At 36.3% G+C, this 17,056-nt stretch overlaps 1 protein-coding gene and 1 long non-coding RNA gene across 2 annotated transcripts in view; one reads left to right on the plus strand and one right to left on the minus strand.

Annotated features, from left to right (window-relative positions):
- The window catches only part of prkx (protein kinase X-linked), a 374,991-nt gene that overhangs the window by 294,388 nt on the left and 63,547 nt on the right, over window positions 1–17,056 (minus strand). Inside the window, exon 2 of the mRNA XM_065254896.2 lies at window positions 4,691–4,859. Within this exon, the coding sequence (XP_065110968.2) occupies window positions 4,691–4,859 (169 nt within the window). The remainder of the gene's footprint in view (window positions 1–4,690; window positions 4,860–17,056) is intronic.
- On the plus strand, window positions 7,861–11,310 carry LOC135736106 (uncharacterized). Its single transcript, XR_010527797.2, has 4 exons — window positions 7,861–7,946; window positions 8,045–8,178; window positions 8,261–8,364; window positions 8,475–11,310. It is a non-coding gene; the product is annotated as an uncharacterized lncRNA (long non-coding RNA).

The following is a 17,056-nucleotide window of genomic DNA, read 5'->3' on the forward strand; positions in this document are numbered from 1 at the left end:
GCAAAAACGTAAGTGCATCTTTGGACTGTTGGTGGCGCTAGAGGGTTGGAGATAGAGACTCCAAATTTGCTGTGGGGACACATTGGACTGTCCTTTATCAGTGTGCCAAATTTCATAACTTTCCTACGTACGGTTCTATGGGCTGCCATAGACCGCAATGGCGGAAGAAGAAGAATAACTAATAATAATAATAATAATAATAAATATAGCTGCAAGCAGCGATACCGGGGTCAAGCCGAAAAGGGCACAGAAGGGTGTAAAGTTGAGTTTGGATAAGCAGACCGAAGAACCTAGGTAAACCTAATGATTTCAGATGAAAACACGCAAAAATAATCAACAAAAATAATCTCTGTTCTTGTCTACTGCAATCGTCGTTCTGTTATTGACAGTCATGGAACATTAGAGCACTGAAGAACATGTGAGTGATATTTGCAGTGGCAAAACATGTGTCACACAAGGGCGTAGGTTTGATTCTGGCATTGGTGGGGACATAAATAAAATGGTCGCATTGCAAAAACTGTTTATCACCGTTTACTTGACATAAACAACAGACAACTCAGTATGCACTTTACTCAGTGACATCTGACTCGCCACCCCCGGTGCCATCCCAAATTTAATGTACTATAATAAACAATTCGTTATGTCCTAGAGCCTAATAAACAGTAGCTGTTTAAGTCTTTGTCAAAAAAAGAAAATCACATAGTAACATATATGAATCCATATTAACTTTATAATATTGAAGAATATGCAATTAATATTTAATTCTTAATTTAATTTTGCCAAAAAATCCCAGTGTTGAAGTAGGTATATATATCATGCTGTTTCCTGAACACAGTTTATTAACGTTTCTGTAGTTTACATTAAATCTTCTTTTCATTAACAGACAGTTAATCAGTGTGAAAAAAATAGTTTGTTTAAAATGCAACATTATGTCTACATCTGTGCAAGTAATGACCACAGTGCAGTAATGAAAGTATTCAGCAATCATGACATGAATTCATGTTTTTACCATGTTGGGGTTATTTTCTTTCATGGATTAGGGACCCTCTAAATAACCTTGCCACCCCATTTATAAAAGGTTGACACAAGTTTGCAACTCCTCAGGGTTAACATGGGATTGTCCTGTAAAAACAATCACCCACAAAGCAGGGGCTGGAGGGCTACGGCGTTCAAAACAGTATACAAAATGTCAAAAATATATGTAAATCGAAGGTGCTCTTTGGGAAATAAGCTAAATTTCAAAAACAACAAAAGGAAACCAAGGCACTCTTCTAAATAATAAAACCGCTTTAATAAAGGTGCTAGTTCATAATGGAACTTAAAAATACCACCAAAATGGGATTGTCCTGTATTGGTGAAAACACTGTCCTTGAATCATTATGTGGCACAACTTTTTTTGTGCATGAAACAGTTACAGTGGGTATAATAATACTTTCTTCCTCACTTACCTGTCGCCCGAATAATCACGCATGCTTTGTTGAGTGAACTTTGGCGCGTTGTACAAAGTGAAACCATCCTATCACACGTAGCGAGTAAAGACAAGCCCATCAAAAAGTGATGTGCGTTAGAGAGGCGGGACTCAAGAATGCTAATCCAATCATATTAGCAATGTGCGTTAGAGAGGCGGGACTAAAGAAATGCAAAGCCAATCATATTAGCGATGTGACTTACGGAGGCGGGCATTGCAGAGAACGAAAGCTGTTAACCGTTTGTGTACCACATAGAGCGTTATTTTTACAGAACGGGATTGCAAAAGATTTCTAATCTAATTTAAATGGTTTCTGACAAAAATATAATAAGTAAAAAATAGAAAACACAAGAACAAGACGGACATTAGTGGTTATATATGAATACAGATTAAATGTTTGGTCGAAATTATTGCTAGGGACAATTCAGTCTTCTCTGAATATTGGTAGGGACATGTCCCTAGCGTCCCACCCTAAATCTACGCCCATGGTGTCACAACATGTTACAACAAGTTAAATGAGTCAAAATACACCATCCCCATGTGTCTACGATGTTCTGATGCAGAGAAAAAGCTCTTGCAAAAACGGTTGATAAGGTATTCTCATTGGTTGCTAGAGAGTAAATGAACATGCACCAGTGATTATAGTTCAATTCATGAAAGGAATAATCCATGAAGACTCATGGTTTTAGATGTGTTTTTGCAGTAGTTATAGGCAAAAATAGCCATTTTCTATCTCAAAACCACTAGGTGGCGCTATGACAAAACTGTGCATGCAACCTTAGGTCATGACTGTGTTACATCTAGCTAGTTTCATGACTATACACTTTAGTTAAGCAATAAAATAGTTGTATGACCATAGGGCTTGCTTGATATGAAAGATTTTGTTCAATTATAGGGCCACCTAGTGGTGGAGGCATACCATTTTTTTTTGTGTGGCCTCAGACTGTGGTCGTACATCTGCGTATCAAATCTGGTGAAAAAATCTCTTTTCGTTGCGAAGTTATAACCATTTATGTGTAAAAAATGCAAAATTTAAAGGTAATTTTTCGTTTTTTGCATTTTTCGGCCATTTCTGATGAAAATTTTAATATAACGCCAATAGAACTTTTTGTTCAGAAGGTAATGCAATATTCTTCCTATGGTGTTTTCGTGTCGATCGGAATAACGCTCGCGGAGTTATTCGCGCGTGTTTTTTAAGTGCTATTTTGATGCACAGGGCTAACCGTAAGGCGAATCCTGGCATGTTTGGTATCGTTGGACTCGGCGACTACTCAGGACTCCAAAAAATCAAGTCCCGTGAAAATACTTTTATCGCAGCCAAAGTTATAGGCGTATAGAACATTCGTCTGACCACTAGGTGGCGCTGCAACGAAACTGTGCATGCACCCTCAGTTCCTGACTGGCATCTCGAGTACCAAGTGTCGTGTCAATAGGCCTAAGTTTGGCGAAGATACAGCCTAAAATCAGTTTTTTTGCGCTCTATGTAAAATTCGTTGACGCGCTATACGAGAACGGATTGGTTTATCGAAATTCTTTTAATAACTTTTTGCCTTGAGTGTCTCTAGATGCTGCATACCGATTTTCGTGGCATTCGGGTAAAAACTCTAGGAGGAGTTCGCAAAAGTAGGTTTTACGAATATTTCAAAATGGCGGAAAAATTTTCATGACGGAAAATAACGTCATAGGGTCTAATCGAATCGTCTTGAACCAAGGAATCAGAGGAAACAAGAATTTCGTTTCTAGGACTTACGGATCAGAAGTTATAAGCAAAAACGTAAGTGCAACTTTGGACTGTTGGTGGCGCTAGCGGGTTTGAGATAGAGACTCCAAAATTGCTAGGGATATTATTTGGACTGTCCTCTGTCAGTGTGCAAAATTTCATAACTTTCCTATGTACGGTTCTATGGGCTGCCATAGACCGCAATGGAACAGGAAGAAGAATAATATTTAAAAAGAAAAAGAAAAAGAAAAAGAAAAAGAAAAAGAAAACTAACGGATACAATAGGGGTCTTCGCCCATTCTGGGCTTGACCCCTAATAATAAGAAAACTAACGGATACAATAGGGGTCTTCGCCCCTTCGGGGCTTGACCCCTAAATATAGCTGCAAGCAGCAATCACCGGGGTCAAGCCAAAAAGGGCACAGCAGAGAGTAAAGTTGACTTCGGATGAGCAGTTTAAAGTACCTAAGAAAATCTCTTGATTTCAGACAAAACAATATAACAGTTATCAGCAAAAAAGCTGTGTTCTCATTTAGTGAAATCTCTCCCTCTCTTTCGACGAGCATTGATAACTAGAACACTGACGTAAAAATGAGTGGTGCTTGCAGTGGCAATACTCAGCTCTCAAAATGTTACAGTGTTGTTAATGAGTCAAAAGAGCCAACCCCCGTGTCTCTACGATGTTCTGATGCAGAGTTATAGCTCTTGCAAAACGGTTGATAAGGTATTCTCATTGGTTGCTAGGGAGTGAATTGGCAACCACCAGTGATTATAGATGCGCTACAGGAAGAATAACTTCCGGTTCAAAAGCCGAACTGCAGTGTCGCCCTATCAGCGATGTCTCATGTTGCACACTGGTACCTACCTCTTCCGGTAGGTTAATGTAGTTGTGTTTTTTTATTTGTAGTTGTGTTTTTAATTTGTTGATGTGTTTTTTAAATTGTAGTTGTGTTTTTTAATTTGTTGTAGTGTTTTTTTATTTTGTAGTTGTTTTTATTTTGTTGTAGTGTTTTTTAATTTGTTGTAGTTTTTTTTAACTTGCTGTTGTGTTTTTTTTTGTTATGGTTTTTTATTTTGTTGTAGTGTTTTTTTTTTTATTTGTAGTTGTGTTTTTTAATTTGCTGTAGTGTTTTTTGACTTGCTGTTGTGTTTTTTATTTTTATTTGTTTTTTATTTTGTTGTAGTGTTTTTTAATTTGCTGTAGTGGTTTTTAATTTGCTGTAGTGTTTTTTTAATTTGTTGTTGTTTTTTAATTTGTTGCAGTGTTTTTTAATTTGTTGTAGTGTTTTTTAATTTGCTGTAGTGTTTTTTAATTTGCTGTAGTGTTTTTTAATTTGCTGTAGTGTTTTTTTTTTATTTGCTGTAGTGTTTTTTTAATTTGTTGTTGTTTTTTAATTTGTTGTTGTTGTTGTTTAGTAATTTGTTGTTGTGGTTTGCACTTCAGGGCCACCGTATATTATGGTTCTACATGCTATTTGTTAACGTTGTGTAGTAACCACTCACAGTCTGACGAGAAAGGGGTGGCTCACTTCTGTCAGAACCTCTTTTTCATTATGAACATGCTGCTCCTGCTTTAGACGGATTACATCTGGAATCTTCATCGCCTTCAGTGCAAAAAAACCTTGTGTCTTCTTATCCTTAACCAGAAAAACCCTTCCGAAGGTCCCAGTACCTGAAACAGTGCAGAAAACTATAAAAATGTGGCCATACAAAACCTGACAGACTTGGAGAATCCAACAAAGGTAAAACAAAAACAGGACTTATTTTAAAGAGCACCTATTATGGGATACACGTTTTTAAACATCCTTTTGTGTGTAAGTGTGCATTAGTACATGCTAACGATATTCAAAAAGTACATACCTCAAAGAAAACGATGACGCGAGTTATCGTCTCTAACGTTCGAGGACTACAAAAAACACTCGGATTGTAGGCAACAGTTTACTTCCTGGGATTAGTGACGTAGATAAGACCAACATTATCATAGTTCAGCCCTCTCTGCTTTGCTTGGGTACGCCCTCAAAGACGGGGGTGGGGAGCGCCGAGTCAGAAGAGAGCTAAAATGGCGGAGGTTGTGAGTCCCTGCTTTGACTCTGTTTGCAAACTCTTGTTTCATTGTTTAAGCGATTAAATCTCTCGAGTAGACGCTGTCTCTTTAGATGCGAGGGCAAAATAGCACTTTATGGACTTCCACAGAGGACATCATGTTTAATACGGTTCCGGAAAAATCCAGTCAGAAGTTTTTCACAGAGTTTTCACAATAACTGCTTCTCATGAACCGAAGCTGGATTTGCGCGACGTCTCCTCTTGAAAGTTGGATTACTGTGCACTTCTGGATCACAGGCTGTAAGTATTCACGTTTATTATTTGCCTTTTACTGTACATTACGTAACCGGTAACCGGAGATTAAAATAATGTGCGTGTAGAGCTAAGCTTGCAAGCTAATTGTTTTGTGTTGTAATACTGTATTTCATAAACAACGTACCATATTTACACACGTGTATGTTGAATTATGCAGACTATCGTTTTTTTTATCGATGTTGGTTTAGACATGTTTACAAACTTGCTAAGTTGCTAAGCTAAATACAAATACCAGCTAAACTGTTACCGGTAAAATTTGTTCTCATGATCAAACTCAAGAAACTCTAAGTACAGATGATTTGTTTAAAGTTATATGTATTTTACTGTTGTATTTACTTGAAGCTTTCTTAGATTTTGAAACGAAGTAAACACGTAATGTGTGTTGCTAATGTTGGGCCATGTAATATGTAATACATTTACGTTTTAATGAATAGTCTAAAGATTTATAGTCGTTGTACTCTATTGTTATAATATGTATTTTTGACTGAATTCATGTTTGTTTTATTTGTCTATATCCTAGATTCGCAGCTGGGGCCCGTTCTTCGTACGTCGCTTAATACATCCGAGATCAAATGGGACATCCGAGAAGTTTAGATCTGGCTAATTATAATCTCGCTTATTTGGTTCTTTGAACACCACTGCTGTTGATGATTATTATGGCAGGATTGAATTATCTGAGATCACTGCGCGTTCGTGCACTGCAAGAAAAGTCAATACATATCGATAGTAGAAACACTGATCAGCCACGCTGTGATTGGCCAGTTGTTACAATGGCCAAGAACACGCCCATTTTTAACCCCTGCAGTCTGAGAGCTATTGATGGAAGGTTGTGAACGTTTTATGTGACTGAATTTAAAAACCCAGTTAAAGCTACTTTAGTACATAAATCACCATAAATAATTCAAAATTTTCTGTAAAAATATAATCTTGATATCTTTGCTATGCTTGTCAAAGATTGAAATTAATGATTGTAATTAAAATTTGATGCTCCTAAAGTACTTTAAGTCTCTTTTAAAAACAGTTAAATGCTATTTTGTCTGTTTGTAACAGCAACTTAAAAAGCAGAATAAAAAAACACAGGTGGTGGCCCTCCATCTTCATGTGATGTGCTGGCAGGAGTGATGTCTCTAAACTGGCTGATTGTACAGATAATCTCTGGAGCAGTTGCTCTTTCTTAAACCGACAGCCAATGCAACAATTTAATTCCTGATAAATAAAATTTTAATTGTAGTGTATTATAAGATAGTGTTTTCCTCTCTTTTGTGCAGTTGTAGATAATACACCAACACTTTTAGCAGTTTCCAATAATGTGGTAAATAAAGTATGATGTGCAGTAAGGGAATGGTAATGTTATTCTACATTAAAATTTTATAATGTGCACATGACAGTAAAGAAATCCTCTCAGATGGTAGTCCTTTAGAGAAACTATATGCAAGTGGTTAAATAAGTTTACTTCAACTGCATTATTCTTAACTGATTTCTGACTATATTAGCAGTATTCCACGTTAACTGAAAGTCCTGCATCTGCTGAGTCTGCACAGAAAAGTGTAGTAAAGAAGATAAAGATATGTGAAAATATGTGCAAAAAACTTATTTGGTTATTTTGGTCATTTTTGTCACAGAACAGGGACAGGGTAACATATTTGTAGACAACGTTTTAAAGATAGAACAGATAGAAATTACTAAACGAAAACCCTTTCATGCATGACAGCTACTTGACAATCTAAAGACACAACTAAAATAGGAGATTAGTTTATTCAAATGAAAATTATTTCACACTGAGTAACATTCTTTATTGTACATAAAATCTATTAGTGCTGGGTATGATTGATTGCTGTTTTTATTAAGGAAAATTCAAACAAATTTAAAATGAATGTTATCAGCATGTCATTCGTTTAAGAATAATAATCAAACACCTGTTACACAAAAACAAGTCGCACAAGTACAGAAAAAATATATTTGTTATATTATATATTTTTTAAATAACATCGCTAAAAGATTTAATTAATATATTCTTTTTTTATTACGTGTTGAATTTGAAAAGCTCTTTATATTAATCATGCATCTTACGCAGATTGCGCTCGTATAATAAAGAATACGCGACTGCGTCAGACTTTCCGTATCACATCCGCTTAAAAAGGTACAAACTAATCGTGTTTACATGAAATAAGCCTGCTCCCGAGCAGGTTTGAGCTTACGGACCTGTTGCTATGACAGCAAGTTTAGAATGAGCTTCGAAGAACCAAATAATCCAAGATCATGCCAAATCATCAACAATCGAATCCAGCTAACTGAGTTAGCGACGTACGAAGACCCTGGACACATCCTTCTACACTGTATGCAAACATGCAACATCATTACACACAGTACAAGGAGTCAGACTGGCATATGAGGAGCAAAGGTGTGTAACACATATGATGTATTTAGCTAGTGAAACCACTACCAGTCTTAGATGTATAACTGATGATGACAAAGTTTTTTTTCTCTGCATAATAATAGGAACCCAGGCAGTAGCATCGTTTCACAATGTTTCCATCACCATCATCAGTGGATGCCTTTGCCGTCCGTAGCCTGAGATTTCAGATTTGCAGCAAAAAAAATTTGATTTTCTCATTTATTGGAATGCTGTGCAGGTATTTAAGTATTTTAGTAACTGTGTTAAATAAAGTAGCATTTACTTTTACAATAAATTAATTGCTTGTTTATATTTTACAGGTATTTGTACCTTGCAGCCATCCATTACAATGTCACCAAGCCGTAACAAAAGCAGGAGAGGGAAAGTACAAGGCTATGTTCCCAAAACACACAAGTGACATACCGTAAGCAGTAATGTTTTATTTCAAATACATTCATAATTAAAAACTTAATGTATGAAGAAGGGAAATAAATGATCAAAACAAAAGATTTATTGACCGCAATATTTCTACAGTTATGTGGATGATGTGATCAGGCTTGTGTTTGATGAGGTATTTGATGATAAGCTGAAGGAAACCCCGATTCCAATGGACCTGGCATCACAGTTTGAGAGACCTTCAAAGGAGGACGTGATTGCATGCCATCTTCAGTGCAGGGGTCGTCGAAAGCCAAAATTGTGACCGATCTGATCAGGAAGCTCCAAGCATATATGGAGAACAACACACGACAGGATGATAACCTTATAGTGTCATCTAAAATAGCACCAGCTGACAAAGCTTTGATATGCCATTTATCTGAATAGATAGCTGTAAGAAATGAATTGAACAATTTTTGAAACAAGAGCACAATATGGTTACTTAAGTATGTTTATTTGTATATTGTTTAACATTTAAGTATATATTTGTAATAAATAAAAAAACTTTTGACTGACTATTATATTTTCTTTAAAGTTACATCTTTTGTTCTTTTGGGTACTTTGTTACTATAATGATACTTAAGTGTTATTGGTTTAAAAATGTAATAAAACTTACTCTAGTCCTGCAGCTCAAAGGCTTATAGTCAGTACAATAAATGTTCTGTGTGTAGGGATTTAGACAATTTGTGCAAAACCTGGATGATGAATCACGCAGGTAAGAGGCCCTGGAACATGTTGCATTTTCCTTAAAACCTAATAAGTAAAAACATAGCACTTATAAGAAAGCAGTCTTTCATAAAAAAGTTTACCATAGTGAAATAATGTAGAACATTCATTTCAATTAATACTTTCTTTGTGCTACATTTGGTGTTTCCATATAGTTTGCACAGTGATATAGTATGTAAGCAGTCTTTTATAATAAAGTTTACTATAGTAAAATAATGTTAACAAATGAAATAGTTTTATAATCATTTCAACAAATACTTTCTATGTGCTACATTTGGTGTTTCCATATAGTTTGCACAGTAATATAGTATGTAAGCAGTCTTTTATAATAAAGTTTACTATAGTAAAATAATGTTAATAAGTGAAATAGTTTTATAATCATTTCAAAAAATACTTTCTATGTGCTACATTTGGTGTTTCCATATAGTTTGCAAAGTAATGTAGTACGTTATAATTACCTTTTGGATGTCTTTGCAACACATTTTCGTCTTCGTTTAGCATTCTGGCAGAGCTAAGGACACCTAAAAAAGTTAAATCCAATCGCGTTCATTAATGGAGATCGTTTATATCGTAACGGCCGTCTGAACTCTCTGGATCGAGCTTGAAGTGGTAAGGCAGTACAGACACCATCGTTTATAGAGAAATATAGCGCTTGTTTACGTTGCCTGTGACTCTCAGTCAGAACCGGAAAACCCACGCGTAGTCAGGGGCGTAACCTTTCAAACACACGCCGAACCCAGTTGACCAATAACAGTTGAGTAGTCATCTGACCAATCCGAATACACTAGACATTTTGGGAGGCGGAGACAGGAACTAAATCCGAGCGTTTTCCAGACATGCAGAAATCGGTGAGGTATGTAAGCAATTTATAAGACTCACAGTGCATTAGTTCAAGTTTTAATAACATGTATGTACTATGGGATATTACAATAACGTGCTAACGTGCTAATTTATTAGCATAATTGGTGCTCTTTAAGTTGCTGTCTGTTTTAAGTTAAAATGCTTTCCACAATCCCAGCAAGTGCCGAGATAATGAAAAACTGCCCCTAAACATGCGTTATGCATACTATTTTCCATAAGATAACAAAATACCATATAGAAAAGTAGAATTTGCAAACAAAATAGGCCTTTTCATAGGGGTGTGCAAGATATATCATGTGCAATATTTGTTGTTGTTTTTAACAATGTGCAAAATCATATCATCGAGTTGTCGACTTGCCTTTCAAAAACCAGCCTTCACTCAAAAAAAAATGCCTCACATGAATATAATTTAATTACATGGCGAATTTCCACATAAAATGATTACATTGAAAAAATGTGATTTTCTAAAATGTGACTTTATTACGTTGACCTGATGTAACTTTCATGAAAATCAAACACCACATCAGATGAATGTAATTTTATTATGTGGCAAATTTCTACGTAAAATTGTTACATTAAACCAATGTGATTTTCTAAATAGTGACTTTGTTAGGTTGATGTAACCTGTGGCTGGTAGCCATGACTTTTGGAGCGGATTCAATGTTGCATTATAATATTATAACTGAATTTCCCTCTTAATCTCCTAAGGTCTCTTTTTATCAACATCAGAGGGCCAAAAACTGGTCAGTTCCTGGTAGGTTAATATTCCCCCGAAAGCATCCCAAGAATCTCTGTTAGACATTTACAACTCATTTGAAGCTCAATAGAAAGCTAATAAGGTGTGAAAAGTTACAGCTGGCCTGTTGGGTTGAAAGGGATTGCAGATATGTGGGAATTTATCTTTGGCTATAGACGGTTTCAGCAGTAACAACATAAACAAGCGGCTGTCGCGGTCCGCACGTAACTTCCGGTAAACTCCGCTAAGAATAAATAACAACAAAGTACTTTAAACGTAGTTTATTTATATAACAACCAAAAACACAACACATAGATTACCTAGGAAACCAAAACATTTGTTTTTTTCGACGAGGCATTTGTTCAAGAGATCAGTTTAGCAATTAATCTGACCATTAAAAAAATGAAACCGGAAGTAAGGTTCGGATCCAGACGCGTATCACGTGCGTCCGATGAAACCGTCTATAAGCAAATAAAAGTGAATAAACACTAAAGAGCTGAAATCAACTTAACCATTTAATCTGAACTGTCTTTCCATGGCTTGCCATCCACTTAACACAATGCAGGTGTTTTTCTTAATAAAATTAGAAAAACTGTCATTGGGAGAAACTTAAACAATGCTTAAACAATGCCAACATCATATGCCAAACCTGAATAAACTGCATAAAATTAATGATAAAAAATATATTTGTGATGTGCACTGCAAAAAAATATTTTCAAGAAAAGATTTTCTTAGTATTTTTATCTTGTTTTCAGTAAAAATATTTAAAAATTCTTAAATTAAGATGCTTTTTCTTGATGAGCAAAACTACCCAAGAAAATAAGTCTAGTTATTAGCAAAAATATCAAATTTAAGTGATTTTGTGAATAAAACAAGCAAAAAAATCTTCCAATGGGGTAAGAAAAAAAAACTTGAACCTTTTTCTTAAACACTAAATTTAAGAAAAAATTGCTTACCCCATTTGCAGATCTTTTTGCTAGATTTATCCACAAAATCACTTAAATTTGATATTTTTGCTCTAAAAACTAGACTTATTTTCTTGGGTCGTTTATTTTTTCATCAGGAAGAAGCATCTTAATTTAAGAATTTTTAGATAATTTTACTGAAAACAAGACAAAAAATACTTAGAATTTTTTTTCTTGAAAATATTTTTTTGCAGTGGTCTTGACCGGTCGTGAAATACAATTCTGAGTCCTCTTTGTCTAAGACCGAGACGAGACCGGTAAAAATTTGGTCGATTCCAAGATGAGACCATGACCTTTAAAAAGTGGTCTTGAGACCGAGACCGGTCTCGAGAACTACAACACTAGTTTGTACTCTAAAAATACTTTATTTGTAACAAACAGGAGATAAAGATTTTACAAACGGTTCTCCGCACGTTTCAGCACTTAGACACTTAAAAATGTTTCTCATCTCATCATATCCACAGATACAGAGTCATCACATACAATAAATCCGTGAGGTAGCATTAAAAAAAAAACATTTAAAACCAGATGCATTTGTTTAAAGCTAAGCATTTATTTACTTACTTACCAGGCTAAGGGGGAAGCAGCTCTTTGCACCTTCTAACGTCTCATAATTAGTCCTCATTTATGTCCAAGAGACTCAATAATTGTCTTTTACATTCAATCCTTTAATCTTTCATATTTAAAAGCGTTTTTGTGCTGCTGTGCATTCATGTATGTGATAAGGAAACTAGCAATAGACACTTGCGTCACGCATTGCGCTGCATTGCGCCGGGTGTAAGATAGAGCCCACAAAGGGCAAGATTTACAAACAGCTTGCACCAGCGCTAACCATCATTCATTTTGGCGTTAGATAACTACTGTTGGGATTTACTAAAGACGCACGGTGTGTAATTAGAGCTGAAAGGCATGGTCTAGTTATTTTTGCGACTGACATTATTGCATATGCATTTCTATGAGTTTTCCTTTCAAAAGCAAAATAAATAATTCACGTAAGGCACCTTATTAATGTTTGCACTTGTGATATAACTGGTATTTGCACAATCATTTGAGCTTTATAATTTTTCAGGCATTATTTATGCTATTATAGCAACATTACACACTAACTAGGGTTTAAAAAATGGGATAAGAAAGAACGTGACCTTTAACAATAAATTCTAAAAGATAAACCTTTTCTTTCTTTGTCAATGTGTGTATGTGTGCTTTAAGACAATCCTACATCCGAGACACAGCTACAATTAATAAAACTGATAATATGTATGTTAGATTTATAAAAATCAAGCATTGACACACTCTAAAAATGGCTAGGTTATTTTAAACCCAAAATGCTGGGTTGAGTCTGTTGGGTTGTTTTGTTGGGTTATTTTTTTCACATTTAAAACACTTTTGGGTAGTTTCAGTTTTCTATAGGGCTGTGACGGATCACAAAACTCATGGTTCGGATCACATTACTGTTTTTGAGGCACGGATCGGATCGTTTTTCGGATCAGCAAAAAAGGGGGGTGGGAAAAATCTAATAACAAATAAAGAAATTACAAACATTTATAAAAAAGAACAAAGTTGCACAATAAGTAAGGTCTAAAATTAGCATTAGGTACATAAATTGAATTAAATGAATAATAACACTCTCTTTATTGTACAAATTAAATATTATTTTTATTATTTTAGAGCCACAGAAGTGATTTTCTCTTTGTCTTGGGGTGTTTGATTACTATTAATGACACAGACTTAAGTAGGTTAATTGAGGTTACTGTCTCTTTAAGACCAATTAAGCAGAATGGTTTCGAACTCTATGGGCCCTATTTTAACGATCTAAGCGCATTGTCTAAAGCGCACAGCGCAACGTCTAAATGGGCGTGTCCGAATCCACTTTTGCTAATTTAACGACGGGAAAAATGTTTTTTGCGCCTAGCGCATGGTCGAAAAGGGTAGGTCCTATTGTAATGGGAGTATTTTGGCCGTAACGTGCAGTAAACCAATGAGAGTCACAGCTCTCATCCCCTTTAAAAGCAAGTTGTGCTGGCGCTATGTCTAATCCCTATTTAGATGACGGACTTTGTAAACTGAAAAACTAAGCGGAGGAAAAAGATCCCCAGTTTAAGATTAATGTTAAATAATTATGTTGTTTTTCCACTTGTATTGAAATTGTTATTTTTTATTAAAACCTTTAAAACCCGTTTTCTTTTAGTCATGGAAGTAAAAAGCAGGCTTGTAATTGCTTTAAATGTATGGCTATCCAATATCATCAAAAAATAATTTACAAGTATGTAAGATAAGGTTTGTACTCTAAAAATACTTTATTTGTAACAAACAGGAGATAAAGAATTTACAAACGGCTCTCCTCACGTTTCAGCACTTTGGACAGCGTTTTTTTTAGCAAAGAGTTTTTTTAAGCATTACTTAAAAATGTTTCTCATCTCACCATATCCACAGGTACAGAGTAATCATATACAATAAATCCGTGAGGTAGCATAAAAAAAAACATTTAAAAACAGACGCATTTGTTCAAAGCAAAGCATTTATTTACTTACCAGGCTGCAGGTGAAGCAGCTCTTTGTGCCTTCTAACGTCTCATAATTAGTCCTCATTTATGTCCAAGAGACTCAATAATAATCTTTTACATTCAATCCTTTAATCTTTCATATTTAAAAGCATTTTTGTGCTGCTGCGCATTCATGTACCTTGTGATAAGCAAACCCGCGTTGTCCTCCCGTGTATAGGCGCATTTTACTAATGCGCTCTTTAAATAACATAAAACACATTGTGCCATTGACTTTAGACTAGGTTTTTGTTGGTCAATGGCGTAGTCTATTTTTTTGCCTCAAAATAGCAACGCGCCAACAATGCGCCTGGACACACCTCGTTTTCAGACCAGAACGCCCATGGGCGCAAAAGGGGGCGCAAATGCATTTGCTATTTAAACAACGAGGCGCTAAACGTGAAAATTAGGGTGGAAACTAGCGAAAGACACTTGCGTCGCGCATTGCGCTGCATTGCGCCGGGTGTAAGATAGAGCCCTTTAATTCACTTAAGACATCAATAAATGTTTTTATTAGAAAAAGAATACTGTGAGATCACTTTGTATGTATGTGCCCTGTCAAGAACAGAAAGATTTTATGTTGACTTACTTTCTTGAAGTATATGTATACGCACTACTGAGGGCACTTATACGCGTGCGCACACACAGGCGAATTCCAAACGGCGCTTCAGGAAGAAGATGCAGCATAAACGGTCGCTTCGCTTCACATAAAAACGTTACGTTGTTTTTCAGTGCTCTATTCAGCAAATGAATGTTAATGGACTACAGTATGACACACAATAGCAAGCCTTAGAAACACCTGCAAATGATAAACTTTCCCTATTTAAATCTGCATATTAATCCGCGAATCGCATGCGAGCCGAACCGTGGGTTTTAATCCGTACGGATCACGGATCAACTGTGATCCGTCACAGCACTAGTTTTCTAGTTGTTGGGTTAAACCTGCTGGGTTATTATGCTGGGTTGTTTGAAGAGGCTCACATGCTTCGCACCCTTAGATCAGGGCTTTGAACCAGATTTTTTTCCCAATTGGTTCATTCCGAACAGAAACAGTATTTTAAAGTTTCCAGTTTTCGGTTCAACCATAAATTTGACGTTCCTGAACCCGTTAGAACAAAAAATAAAGTTCCCGAACCGGTTAATACCGTTCCATGTCATCTGTGGGACATAGGGCTGCAGCTATCGATTATTTTTGTAATCGATTAATCTAGCACTGAATCGATCGATTAATCTGATAAAAAACCAAACAACCAAAACAAATAATGCATAACGAAAATGACATGGCTGTAAAATGTTCAAGCATTTGGCTTTTAGTTCTAAAAAGACAGAGGTATTGACATTTGGCTCCAAAAAATAAGCCTATTTATTTCAATTTTTACCCATTTAGTGTTTATAAGTGCCAGTGCCAACAATTAAGCACTTTAAATTATTAATATGCACAACAGGTTTCATGCTGTAATCTAGCCCTGACATCAAAGTAAATATCTGGTTTATGTACATTTCTACACCTGCAGCATTTACCATTAGGCTAACAAATAATATATAATTTCTGGGGTGAGCCTATGGTAACAACTTGTGTGTGTGCGTGTGTGTGTGCGTGCGTGTGTGGGCGCACGTGCACCTGTGTGTGTGTGCGCATGTGCACCTGTGTGTGTGCGCGCGTGCTGTGCGTGAGGAAGAGTGACACCCCAGTCAGACGTTCAGTTGCTTCATTACAGACTGGTACGGCTGGATTTGGTTTGCATCACTTGCATTGCAGTGCATTTTAGGTGAAGAATCCGTTCGAAAAATCACAACAACACGTCCCGCTGTATACAGTGAATGAATGCAGCCGAAATTATTGTTGTGTGGCTACATAAAATTTTAAGCATATTTGATGCATTGCGTGATTGGTCTGACTCGCATGAGAGAGACGAGGGTGCATGCGTGTGTTTGAAGGGGTTCTTTTGCAATTGAACGTGAATACGTTTACTACTTAAAAACTTCAAAGCTAAACATCATATCTAGTCAAACTGCATAACAACATCGCTACAAATACAGTATGGGATTAAAATCAGCGAAAGCTACATCACCTTGTTTCAGCGACGCTTGGTGAAACAGCAGTGGATGTTGTCGGTTGATGCTGAATGTAATGTAATAATATGAATGTAATGATCCCAAACTTTAGACATTCTCTGCCGTTTATGGACATATTTACTCTCCGCCATCGCGCCAACTAAATTCAAAATGTATCACGTGCTATGATGTGCTTCCTGTACATTGAACAACGGTCCGTGTGAATCAGATCTCGGCGCGTGTAGTGCGCGTCATAGGAATTTAACAAGGCTTTGAGGCAGAATTTTTGTCCCAAGGATTTTTTTTTATCGAGTTAATCGAGTAACTCTATGGGCCCTATCTTGCACCCAGCGCAATTGACTTTGTCAGTGACACATGTATCATTCGTATTTTGCAACGGCGCACAGCGGGTTTTTCCCTCCACAGACGCACGTCGACAAACTAGGGAATGAACTTGCGCTCCCTGGGCGTTTCAGCGCAAAAAAAGAGGCGTGTTCCGGCGCAAACCATCCCTGATGCTATTTTGCAGTTTCAAAAAACAATTGCGCCACTGACCAGAAAAAAAGTCAGTGGCGCGTTGCGCGTTGTTCATTATGTTATTTTAAGGGCGCATGCTTGACCATAATGTATAGCGTGCACAACGCGCATACACTTTGCATCTAATCTACACAGATGCAACAGTTATTTTTGCAAATCATAAATTGTTACACTAAAAAATATTAATACACGAGATAAGGGGAATCATAGTGGTGAGCATTGTGGTGATAGTTTTTATTTATTGTGTGGCTGCGTTAAAAAA

The sequence above is a fragment of the Paramisgurnus dabryanus genome, chromosome 4, assembly GCF_030506205.2.
Source record: "Paramisgurnus dabryanus chromosome 4, PD_genome_1.1, whole genome shotgun sequence".
NCBI classification, from domain to species: Eukaryota; Metazoa; Chordata; class Actinopteri; order Cypriniformes; family Cobitidae; genus Paramisgurnus; species Paramisgurnus dabryanus.